Raw genomic sequence first — 13,237 nt, 5'->3', positions numbered from 1 at the left:
CCGACAAGTGAGAGAATTATCGCACAATTAGCTTATCAGATCAAGTATCAAAGTTACGAGAACAATTTACGGAAGAATGGAAAAGCGAATTAGATATGTGTTAGATGACGATCCGTTTGGCTTTAGGAAATGTAAAGGCACCACAGAGGCAATTTTGACTTTGCCGTTGATAATGGCAGCAAGACTAAAGGAAAATCAAGAGACATTCATAGGATCTGTCGATCTGGTAAAAGCTTTCAACAATATAAAATGCCGCAAAATGTTCGAAATTCTGACAAAAATAGGGGTAAGCCATAGGGAGAGACGGATGTCGAAGAGCATAGTTTGATTACAGAACTACATTATAAGGAAATTAAAGATTTTTTCATTTTTGCCAAAACACACGTGGCACTACTCAAAACTTTATCTCGCAGTGAAAAACGTTTGTCATCTTCTGCTGATAATGTTAATATATGTTATTGCACAATAAATAATACACGTACGTCGCCATCTTACAGCAGTTTTTGAATGAATTTCCCCATACATAGGGGCGTTACAGCTAAATTGGTAACTGTAGTTCCACACGTGTTTTGCACTTGAAACGCTTACTTATTCTGATACATAATTTTACTACGTTGCAAAGATCGAATTTTTCAGATGTCGTGTTTTCGACAAGTCAAAGCTTCTTTATCATTTTCTTTTTCAATGTTATGCTATTACATGGTGTATTTAGAACATAACAAATTTATATTTTCGTATTATTTGGTAGTTCATTATGGAAAGGAAAGGGAACAGAATCTATAAAGGTTTTAGAGAACTTTGTTACCATAGTTCCAATCAGTGAATGTTGCAGCCTTCCTCCAAAGCTTTTTTTTTTTTCAACATAGCCTCATTTAGGCTAAAATGAAGTGCCAGCTGCCTGATTAGCGTATTATTTGAAGTCAGATGCGTTTTGTACTCTTACACAAAGTCACTGCCAACTAAGCAGTAAACTATTTGAAATAAACGAGTCTTAAGTATCAAACAGAAATAAAAAGATGACATATGGTGATCCTTAATTTTAGGTAATTAAAAATTTTTAATACATACATTACCCAGTCACTTGAGTGTGGTCACTTGTCAAAATCCTGAATCACCGCCCATGGCAGCGCGGATCACTGTGAGATCCTTTCCAGCGTGGATCACTGTGATACGCACAGAAAGAGTGTGCAGGAGGTACTGGAAGATACCGACAGGGTTGTGGAACCGTGTCGACTCCACTGCCTTGGCCAACTGCACTACGCTACTCGGTTGAGAAACCAAGGCACGAACAGCACGATTCAGGTAGTCTCACAGATTCTTTATTTGGTGTAAGTCCGGGGAGTTTCGTGGGCAGTGGAGTGCCTCAGACTCATCTTGGTGCTCTTCAAACCCACTCGTGTATTCTACGAGCCATGTGACATGTTGTATTGTCTTGCTGGTAGATGCCATGGTGTCGAAGGAGAACAAGCTGCATGTATGGGTTTCATGGTCGCCAAGGATGGATGGGTGTAAACAGTTTTTTTCCCAGAATGACGAAAGCTATGAAAAGACTTTCCAGATGATAACGAATTTAGGGTGTTTTGTCTTAGACGTTTCACGCCGTACACACCAACGCCCATCTGTACGATGGAGCATATGAAAAAGCCACCTGTCGGCACTCAGCGGAATGATAATTGCGTTACTGGCGTGGGAATCCCAGCCTTCATCACTGATGAACAGCAGTCAGCTTGTGTGCACGAACCAGGTGCCTGCTGCAGAGGCCCATAGGTAGCAGCGAACGCTTAACGGTCGCCATTGGTTCACCTGGGCGGTCAGTTGCTCAACAGTTGCGTGTATCTCCACAGCCATTCTTCAGCTCTCCATTATGCTCCACAGTTGCCTCGGCGCCTGTTTTGGATAAGGTCATTTTTCCACGCACGGTATATTTTAACCACGGTGGCATGCGTACCGTTTACAAACTTAGCCGTTTCGGTAATGCCTCCATCCATGGTCCGAAAACCAATATTCCAGCCCCTCTGGACGTCAAATAAATCGCTCCGTTTCAGCGTTACCTTAATGACTGTGTTCCATGTCCCCCTGGATACACTTTATATATTCTTCAATGCTAGTGCTGGCCCCTGCTGTTTGTATGTGGTTGTTGTACGTTAACATCGAATGTAGGCAATGATCACATTGAAGTAACTGGATCGTTTAATAAAGATGTAGAAATGTTGTACGTTACATCCATTAGGTATTCTTTGAGGCTGTGTGTACACATGAGATTTCTCTGTAGGCCCCATATCCTCGAGAAATCTGAAGGAGGATTGCTCCATCAGGCTGTGTTTTAAATTACTTTTCTTGCCCAAATGTGTAAAAATAAATTTTCACTAGCAAAAACCTGTGTAAATAAAATATTTTAAAACACAGTGTGGTGAAATAAAGTTCTACATCAAATTTGACACAAGCGTTTTTTTGTACTTTTAATTGATAATAGAGGCCCTTTGGATTCTTTTGTTGCCGGCTGGTGTGGCCGAGCGGTTCTAGCCTCTTCAGTCTGGAACCGCGTGACCACTACAGTCGCAGGTTCGAGTCCTGCCTCGGGCGTGGATGTGTGTGATGTCCTTAGGTTAGTTAGGTTTTAGTAGTTCTAAGTTGTAGGGGACTGATGACCTGAGATGTTAAGTCCCATAGTGCTCAGAGCCATTTTTGATTCTTTTGTTACATTCGATTTAAGATGCACAATTCAGATTATTTGGTTACTTTTGAACATGGAGCTGCATTATGCAAATCAGGTGAAGCGTATGCTTTTTATACGTGGGTGTACTATGGTATTGTCAATATCCTTCTGTGTTACAGATAAATAATTTTGATTGTTTGGGTACTTTTTAGAATGTTGCCAAAAGTATTCATATTAGTCAAATACTTTTGAACATGATGCCAATTTACGCACTGGAGGTGAAGCTTATATATTTTTGCTAAATAATACAGGTAGAGCCGGCCGCGGTGGTCTCGCGGTTCTAGGCGCTCAGTCCGGAACCGTGCGACTGCTACTGTCGCAGGTTCGAATCCTGCCTCGGGCATGGATGTGTGTGATGTCCTTAGGTTAGTTAGGTTTAAGTAGTTCTAAGTTCTAGGGGACTGATGACCTAAGATGTTAAGTCCCATAGTGCTCAGAACCATTTGAACCAATACAGGTAGATCAGAAGCCATTGAACTTGGCATAAAATACAGGAGGTGTGTGTGTGTGTGTGTGTGTGTGTGTGTGTGTGTGTGTGTGTATGTGGAAGGGGGGAGGCTTGAGGATCCCATCTGGAGATGTTTGGAGCGCAATATGTGTGCTGGAAACTACACAGCCATCCTGCTTACAGCATTCTTAGAAGCACACTCAGAAAACCAGTTAACGGCTGTGCATAGTATATTTAATTTTTGTATTTCATCCATGACACCTCCAGCGTTTGCTTCTTTTTCAGGAACCACGTACTTTTAAATTTGCTGTTAATAATCATAACAGTTTGAAATCAACAGTAACATTCATATAAACATGGCATTTAAGGAGGAATAGTAAATAATTTAAGATTTGTTAGTGGTGACCAATTTGAGTGAAACTTCCCCGATAATGTGGTCTAATTTTATTAGTTACATGGATACAGCGATTGCTGTATTCAGTTCGCGTTTTAGTATTCCAGTTTATTTATTGATCCTCATTATTGTCTTTAAACTCAAACTGTGATGTTGTATTTTTCAGCGGTGATTCTGATTTGTTGGACGTTTATATAATATCTCTTGAGCATGTCACACGTATTATCCATCTTTTGATTTGCAGCTCTTTGTATTGGCCGTGTTTGCAGTTAAAATTTTTGGGATTTGTGTTCCGCCAGCTACGCAAAACACCGTTTTTCTCAGTACCCAAACATGTTTCGGCACCACTGTGCCATCATCTGTGGGTTTTCGTTTTTATTTATTCTGCAATGTGAACATTTGTCTTACATGATTATAAAATTATGAGCATTTTTTGTTCAAACAACAGATCTCCTATACATCTGGTGAGCATGAATTTTCTGGACCACTCTTGTGTTAATTATTACAGGTAGCTGGTCATCTGCAACCAAACGATGTTGATGAGAAAGTTTTTTTTTTTTTTTTTTTTTTTTTTGCTTCTCACAATGTTTTCGTCCCTATTTTCGTATTTACTTACTTTTTAGTGTGGCAAGTACTTCCACTCTCCACATCATGCTGAGATGTTGGTTGTGATGCATACGCAGCTATAGCAAGTATTTTCCACAAATAACGTAGTAAAACGCTTTTCACTACACCAGAACACAGAGTGAATGTGGTTTGTTGTGTCCAAGCCCTGTCAGTGTTCATTTGTTCACCAGGGAGTTCGGCACCAAATTTGAATTTTATTTGCATTTTATGTGTGTGTGTGTGTGTGTGTGTGTGTGTGTGTGAGTATGTGCGCGAATGTGTGTGCGTGTTTTCTGTGTGTTTCTTAGCTGTGTGTGTTGTATTTTATATGGTATTCCTATTTGTGAGCAAATGGTGCGTCTTTGCAGATTTTAGTGTATTTATTTTTCGTGCGTGCGTGTGTGTGTGTGTGTGTGTGTGTGTGTGTGTGTGTGTGTGTGTGTGTGTGTGTGTGTGCGTGTGTGTGTGTACATGCGTGCGTGCGTGTGCTTGTGTGTAGACCTTATCTGTTTGTGCTGTTTTTATTTGTAGAGTTCCTTTAATGTGTTAAAAGGTGTGCCCTAGCAGAGTGTAATGTATTCGTTTAAGACCTGTTTTTCTTCCGCTATTGCCTTCTATATATGGAAGTTTTCCTCAATGGTCAGTTTGCTGTAGAGGCTGTGGCTGGGTTTTAGTATTCTTAAGTCTGTTTCTATTGTCTTTGGGTGGTGGTTGTTGGCTATAAGGTGGTCAGCAAATGTGCTGTGGGAGCTGTTGCTTTTTAAAGCTCTGAGATGTTCCGAATATCTTGCTTTGAAGTTTCTGCATGTTTGTCCTATGTATACTGACTGGCAAGTGTTGCATGCGAGTTTGATATATTCCTGACCTGTAAAATTTATCCATGGGTGTTTCTTGTGTTCTGATCTTTTTGTGTGTTGTGTTCTCCGTCCTGTATCCTATCTGGAGTCCCTGTTTCTTTAATATGTTGCCTATTCTGGGAACAATCTTGTTAACGTAGGTGAGTATGTACCATTTCGTTTTGCGTGTGTGTTGTTGCCCTGTTGTGTCTTGTGTGTGGTCATTGTTTGTGTTTTGTGTTGGTCTGTGCTGGATGAGGATTTATGTGTGTGTGATGTGTTCATTTCTGTACTGTTTGCATATTTTTTGATTTAACTTGTTTACCATATGGGTAGTATAACCATTTTCTACTGCTATTTGTTTTATTGTGTTTAGTTCCTGTGTGTAGTTCTGTTTGTTCACGGGTGTTCTGTTTAATCTGTGGAGCATGAATCTGAAGATTGCATGATTATGTGTCAATGGGTGGTTTGATAGGTTGTGAATGGTGATGCTTGTGGTAGTCGGTTTCCTGCATATTGTGAAGTTGTGTGTGTTGCTTGTTTTTTGTAAGGTGAGATCTAGAAAGTGTAGTGTGTCGTCAGTATCTGTTCCTAATGTAAAGTTAATTTTTGGGTGTAAGTTGTTTATTTCATTGTGTAGCTGTTCTGTGTGTGTATGTGGTTCAACAATCAGGCATATTATGTCATCGACATATCGGTACCAGTATATAACTTTGTAGTTCTTTGGTTATTTTATGCTTCTGAAGATCAAGCTCTCCAGGTTGATCATGAATATGTCATCTAGGGGGCCACTGACAGGTGATCCCATTGGGAGTCCTTCGTGTTGAGAATAAAATTCTTTGTTGAATGCAAACTAATTTTGTGATGTTATGGTCTTGAGTATGTTTGTTATTTCATTGATTTGTGTGTCTGGTATGTTCCCTTGTTGTTTTAATCTTTGTGTGATGACATTGTAATTCTGTCAGAGACAGCAAGGGATTTGGAAGAGCAGTTAAAGGGAATGGACAGTGTCTTGAAAGGAGGGTATAAAATGAACATCAACAAAAGCAAAACGAGGATAATGGAATGTAGTCGAATTAAGTCGGGTGATGCCAAGGGAATTAGATCAGGAAATGAGACACTTAAAGTAGTAAAGGAGTTTTGCTATTTGGGGAGCAAAATAACAGATGATGGTCGAAGTAGAGAGGATATAAGATGTAGAATGGCAATGGCAAGGAAAGCGTTTCTCAAGAAGAAAAATTTGTTAACATCGAGTATAGATTTAAATGTCAGGAAGTCTTTTCTTAAAGTATTTGTATGGAGTGTAGCCATGTATGGAAGTGAAACGTGGACGATAAATAGTTTAGACAAGAAGAGAATAGAAGCTTTCGAAATGTGGTGCTACAGAAGAATGCTGAAGATTAGATGGGTAGATCACATAACTAATGAGGAGGTATTGAATAGGATTGGGGAGAAGAGGAGTTTGTGGCACAACTTGACTAGAAGAAGGGACCGGTTGGTAGGACATGTTCTGAGGCATCAAGGGATCACCAATTTAGTATTGGAGGGCAGCGTGGAGGGTAAAAATCGTAGAGGGAGACCAAGAGATGAATACACTAAGCAGATTCATAAGGATGTAGGCTGCAGTAGGTACTGGGAGATGAAGAAGCTGAACAGGATGAAGTACCATGGAGAGCTGCATCAAACCAGTCTCACGACTGAAGACCACAACAACAACAACGTGATGATGTTGATTGTTTCATTTATTGGAATGCAAGTGTACATTGATGCGACATCGAATGATATGAGGGTTGCTGTGTCCGGTGTGTGTATGTTCTTGATTCTGTCTAATAACTCTTTTGAGTTTTCCAGGTTCCCGTTGTTATCAAACGTGTAGAGTTTTTTCGGTAGTGTGTGTATTTGTTGGCCTAGGTGGGAAGGATGGAGCATGTCAGAAGTTAATGTTGGGTCTTAATGGGACGTTACCCTTGTGGACCTTTGGTAGTGCGTTTAGGGTGGGTCCTTTTGGATTTTTCTGTGTCATCCTCTTTATTTGGCCTTTTGAGAATGTATTATTGATGTTTTTCAGTGTCTGTTGAATGTGTTTCTGGTATCTTGCTGTCGGGTCACTGATCAGTTTTGTGATGTTGTTGTCTCTATGAAAATCTAGTGTTTTCCCTATGTATTCCTTTCCATCCATAATTACAGTAATATTCCCTTTGTCTACTCTTGTTACTACGGGATTGTTCTCTTTTAATTTTTCTTTAAGTTTTGTTGGTAGTGATTTCCTGTGATGTTTTATGACTGGAGATAATTGTGGATTAGTGTGTTCTGATTATCTGTGTTGTTTCTGCAGCTACTACTTCTCTTGTCAACTTTACATTAAAATTTGGTGTGCTCAGTATTTCTTGCTCCTGAATAATGTGTTCTGATTCCGTCATGAGGTTTTCTATTGTTTTGTGTGATATGTTTCTGTTAATGTTGTTCAAATGGTTCGAATGGCTCTGAGCACTATTTCACTTATCTTCTGAGGTCATCAGTCCCCTAGAACTTAGAACTACTTAAACCTAACTAACCTAAGGACATCACACACATCCATGCCTGAGGCAGGATTCGAACCTGCGACCGCAGCCGTCGCGCAGGTCCAGACTGTAGCCAATAGAACCGCTCGGCCACCCCGACCGGCTGTTAATGTTGTGTTTTGGCCCTTTTTCTAGTAGGGTCTTTTCTTGTTTGATAAGAATTATGTCAGTTAGGTTAACGATTCTGTCATGGAACTTATATTGTTGGTTGAGATTGTTTTTAGTGGGTGTGTCTATGCTGTTGATTATTCTGTTGAGTTTTCTGTTTTGTTTCTCTTGCTTTTCTTGCATTACTTTCTGAATATATGCCTTTTCTCTCTCTTGTATTTAATCAAAGTGAGCTGGTACTGTAAATTTATTGGCCATCCTGAGCGATTGCTTTTTAGCATATAATTCCCTAATTTCTTGCTTTAGCCACAAAATCTCCACTTTTTTTCACTTTCTTTGGTGCAGATTACATGCTATTCACAGAGTTTTTGATATAATCTGGAAATACATTATTTGCTAGGACATTTTTGTTAAACTGTATATTGAGAATTGTCTTCTGAAGCTTCATTAAGGTGTTCCTGTATTTGTTGTAGAGCTTGCTGGGGAATGCCTGGCTGGGCGTGAAATATATCTTTTGATTTGCACACGTGTTTATAAATGACGAGTGTACCGCGACGTTAAATTTGCGTGGTCTTAGTAACGGGAACGCAGCTACTGTTTGAAGAGAATGTTGTAGACGATTTCATAATTGATGAGTACCAGACTGAAGAGAGGATTGTGAGGTGCCCAGCAGTTACTTCTCATCTGAATGTGCACATGAGCAAATTGTTTATCAATTTGATGAAATTATTCTGTTGTTAGAATACGGACCTCCAACAGGCACACGCAAAATCTGTTTATATAACGGTATCCCACTTACAATAATACGGAGGATGGCACATATGAGGGTATGTCATTATTTATAGCGGATTCAGTGCCTTCAAGACAGAGATGTTAGTAGACGATTGCAGTTTTACAGGTGGATAATCGGAAATCACTGGTGAATCACTGACAATGTTTACTGACGGTCACTTTCACTTATGACGGCATCAATAACACTCTTAACTCACATTGGTGGTCCGATGAAAATACCCACGCTTTTGTGGAGAAACACTTCGCAGAACGTTTCTTTGTAAATGTGTGATGTGGTATGATGGGGACTGTCACTAATGTCTCACGACATCGTCCTACGTAGGCCCGGTATCTAGACTACCTTGGAAATGAGATCCCAGCTTTCTTGGGAGGAGCTCCTTTGGCCTCAAGGATGGGTACGTTCTTCCAGCATGAGAGAGCCTCTGCACATTTTAGTCACCAGTTGATTACTACATTCTGATGTTCCCTACAAGACCATTATACAGAAGTTATCACAATATTTGGCCACCGATGTCCCCGAACATTATTCCAGTAAAGTTTTGCCTGCAAGTGTGACTGGAAGGCGAACTCAACAAAGTAAACGTAGATACAGAAGACGAATCGGTCGTTCATATTATGAATAGTACTGGCCTCAAAATGGAACGTCACGGCTCCAAAGGAAGAAAACTTTTTTTTGCAAGGAAATTTAGAAATGAATTAACGTCGGAGGTGGAATTCATGAAAAGAAACAACGACTTACTTTGGCTCTGAGCACTATGGGACTTAACTTCTGAGGTCATCAGTCCCCTAGAACTTAGAACTAGTTAAACCTATCTAACCTAAGGACATCACACACATCCATGCCCGAGGCAGGATTCGAACCTGCGACCGTAGCGGTCGCGCGGCTCCAGACTGTAGCTCCTAGAACCGCTCGGCCACCCCGGCCGGCAATGACTTACTCTATTTGCTCTGTTTATCAACTTGTGTGAGAATAGGTTCTGGGTTACGTTCAATAGCAGCATCATAGCAAGTGATAAAAATTATACACATGTTAAATAGGGCGACTAATGAAGTAGTTTATACTAACACCAAGAAAAAAATTTACTTTTCCTCCTGAAACATACTGTACAGGTGAGTCAGCTGCCCCTACCTATTGGTTTTACGCGACTCACGACTTACGACACCTTCAAAAACGATGCGCAAGATTTTGATTTTCTCTTGTTCACTATGCGCAAACTATCGGTCTTACAGAAAAAATGAACAGAAACAGTTTGTAGGAAATTTAAGGTAGTTAAATTTTGTACTGGGCTAAGTTTGCGCTGGAGGCCGCCGTTTTGAAGTTATTCAAGGAAAACGTGTTTGAAAAGCACTTTTGAACGTTTTTGATGAATAATTCGAAAATAAATGCCTCCAGCGGAAACGAATCCTATAACAAAACTTAACTACATGAAATGTCCTACAAAAAGGTTCCCATTGATATTTTTTTCTGTAGCGCTAATAGTCTGCGTCTAGTGAGAAAATATGAAAATCATGTGCATGGTACTTAAAGGTGGCCGCTCGGTTTAAGGTGCCATGTCACGGACTGCGCGGTCCCTCCCGCCGGAGGTTCGAGTCCTCCCTAGGGCATGAGTGTGTGACCGTTAGATTCAGTAGCGTGTAAGTCTAGGGACCGATGATCTCAGCAGTTTGGTCTCTTGGGAATACACACACACAGACGCACACACACACACACACACACACACACACACACACACACACACACACACACACACACACATACAAGCACACTTAAAGCTGTTGCGGTTTGCATAAAGGCCGTAGGTAGACACACTGAATCACCCCATACAATTGTAACGAGAAAGGATTTTTGGCCATCTACCCAGTAATATGAAGAAGTTAATGGATGATAGAATTATCTTGGAACGCAAACAGATATTCTGTCTCCCTAAGAGCTTCTTTTACGCTATCGAATTACTAAGTTCGTAGTATTAAAGTTGCGTACGTGTGTTAGAGAGGATAAGAGAAATACAATAAACGAAATATTAATCACTGCATACATGAAAAAAACCTTTAGAAGTCATATGAGTGTATCGGCATATTTTTTGCTCAGAATGTGTGCCGTGAATGTAATGTTGGCTCTTTCCATATAACTTCGAGAGGCCGCAATTAAGATCGACAGAAAGTATAAATAACGGAGTAATCTATTCAGTTCTTAACGAATGAATGGCTTATATCCGTGAGCAATGCTTGGTTAGGGTTCTGACAGTCTGAGTGTGACGTAGCTGTTTGTCCCGCAGATCGGGTTTTTCCTGCACCTGTCCACCTCCCGCGAGTTGCGCTCCGCCCACCTCGAGGACCTGCTGCGCGAGTATCACAGCGCTCTGACGTCACGGCTGGCGGCTGGCGGGGTGGACGCGGCGCGCGAGCTGCCGTGGCCGCAGCTGGTGAGCAGCTACCGGCAGCTGCGCCTCGGTGGGGTCGTCATGGCGCCCGCCCACCATCAACTGACCGCCATGACCGGTGACGTCGCCAGGAAGTACGTGTCGGCGGCCGACTTCCAGCACTTCATGGTCCGCGACCGCGACCAGGAGTTGCGCCACGTCTTCCTTTCTGATCCCGTCTACAGGAAAATCCTCACGGAAGATATTGAAGAGCTTCTGGACTGGAAATAGCCGACGTCGCAACATACTATTACCTGCATGAAAGCTAGTCTTTCGTGACCGTCGTCTGTTTCCAAAAGCTTTCTCTGCGCATAAGAGCTCGTAACACAGATCATTGTTTCGGAAGTTGTTACAAGTGCTCTTGATCATCGTGTTGTTAGTATTTAAGGCTTTACATCTCATAGTCGACGAGGTCAATGGAAAAGGACAGGCACGGACTGGGAAAAAATTGGAAATTTTTTTTGTTTCCTTTTCAATGGAGTCATACTGGCTATTTCTATCTACGATCTAGGGAAAAAAACTAAAAATACAAACTTCAACAGCCGTAATGTCGAACAATGTTCCCCTGTCACGCACGGAAATGCTATAAGTTGTGTCGTTCCTTAGCTCTTCGCTAGTATTCACTACAAAGTTTGTTTCAGATAACACACACATAAGCTGTTGTTGCTTTCAACGGACTACTCATTATCAATGACCCGATACTACTTGTTAACCGAAGCCAACGTCAAAGCTAGCTCCCACTAGAATCAATGAATTTTTGCTGATCCGGTGACACTTACACAAAACATTATATGCTGCATTACTCTTTATTGTTACGATGTTGGCAGTTTTCCTACTTTAACTGCATTCTTAAGCAAGTTGCATGAATATTGTCACCTCAGTAGTGGCAGTAGATGAGTTTCATACTGCAGACGTGTTACTGAACTTTAACGGCAAAGAAAAAATGTGTACTCTGCACACATATGCAAGAAATACAAGCAACGGTATTCTGAGTAGTGTAAGAAACGTATAGAGATAGCTGTGGACTTTAAAACCGGCAACCCTTAATTGAAAGCATTGGGTAAGTATATGATTTGTAGAGTCCGTAGTCGGCCGCTGTGGCCGAGCGGTTATAGGCGCTTCAGCCCGGAACCCCGCTGCTGTTAATGTCACGGGTTTGAATCCTGCCTCGGGCATGGATGTGTGTGATGCCCTTAGGTTAGTTAGTTCTAAGTCTAGGGGACTGATGACCTCAGATGTTGAGTCCCATAGTTCTCAGACCATTTGAACCATTCTGTAGCGTACGTCTAGTTTCCCGTACGCCATACGTCGTCACAGTATTTTTTTGCAGAGTGCCGTAACACGCCACTGGAAAACTGCTCATGCATTGTACCTGAGATAATCGCCTTCGGTGGAAGTTGTCACGGCATAATGAGACATGTCAAGGACGTAAAATACCAGTGGACACAGTTGGTGTACAATCAAGAGGAAGCCACTTTTAATATCGCTGAAATGACATTTTCTTAATAGTAATTATCACAGACATAATGAAGGCTACATGTAATAGTGTGTCATACCACCTAGAGGTGGATTTTATAAATCTCTTCTCGACATGTTCTGAAAGTACTGGCATATTTAAAACACACAAGCACGCACACCACACACACACACACACACACACACACACACACACACCTATGTTCAAGCTTCCTATCCGGTAGTTCCCCAACCACTGGAACTGATGTGCGATTCTACGCCGATCTAGAATACAGTTTTCACTTCAAATAATTTGTAAATATCCTGATCTTCTTACCTTATTCCTAAAATTTAAATTGCTAGTACTATATTAATTACTGAGTGCAATATTCACCGTACCGTAATACCTTTTCAGGTAAGTACTACTAAAGCATCTTCCTTCCCTCGCATTGCTCTAATCACATTGTGAAGCAAATATCTTCGTGATGTAGAATGGAATGCCATGATGGTTTCTGTTACAAAACGAAGTAGTTAACAACCTTTCGTCTAATCAGGCCACTGTACACAAAGGACAATACCGACACAGCAAAGCACTACTTGCTAATATACCAGGTTATAATTATTTTTCAATGGGTCACTTAAACAGGAAAGCTGCAGTAAAAGTTAAGGATATCGAGTCAGAGGCCAAGTTTACCTTTAAAATAATTAAATTTACATTTAGACTTCAAAAATGTTAATGAAAATAAGAAATCAGTTATCAATTATGTTAGCAAAAAGTGGCTCTAGTACTGTAGGAAGTACCAAATGGAAGGAAGATTGCAGGGAGAACGAAGAACCGAGATATCGCGACCTGTGCAGATTTCTGATATAAATAATAAAACGAAATGCAAATTGGAATTAA

The 13,237-nt window shown here is 40.9% G+C and overlaps 1 protein-coding gene across 1 annotated transcript in view; it reads left to right on the top strand.

Moving 5' to 3' along the window:
• LOC126484873 (uncharacterized) overlaps positions 1–11,112 on the top strand; it is a 61,419-nt gene extending 50,307 nt beyond the window's left edge. Inside the window, exon 4 of the mRNA XM_050108468.1 lies at positions 10,738–11,112. Coding sequence (XP_049964425.1) covers positions 10,738–11,112 — 375 coding nt within the window. The remainder of the gene's footprint in view (positions 1–10,737) is intronic.
• The last annotated feature ends 2,125 nt before the right edge of the window (positions 11,113–13,237 follow it).

Source organism: Schistocerca serialis, chromosome 6 (assembly GCF_023864345.2).
Source record: "Schistocerca serialis cubense isolate TAMUIC-IGC-003099 chromosome 6, iqSchSeri2.2, whole genome shotgun sequence".
NCBI classification, from domain to species: Eukaryota; Metazoa; Arthropoda; class Insecta; order Orthoptera; family Acrididae; genus Schistocerca; species Schistocerca serialis.
The sequence above is the reverse complement of the archived record's forward strand: the minus strand, read 5'-3'. Positions and strand labels throughout refer to the sequence as shown.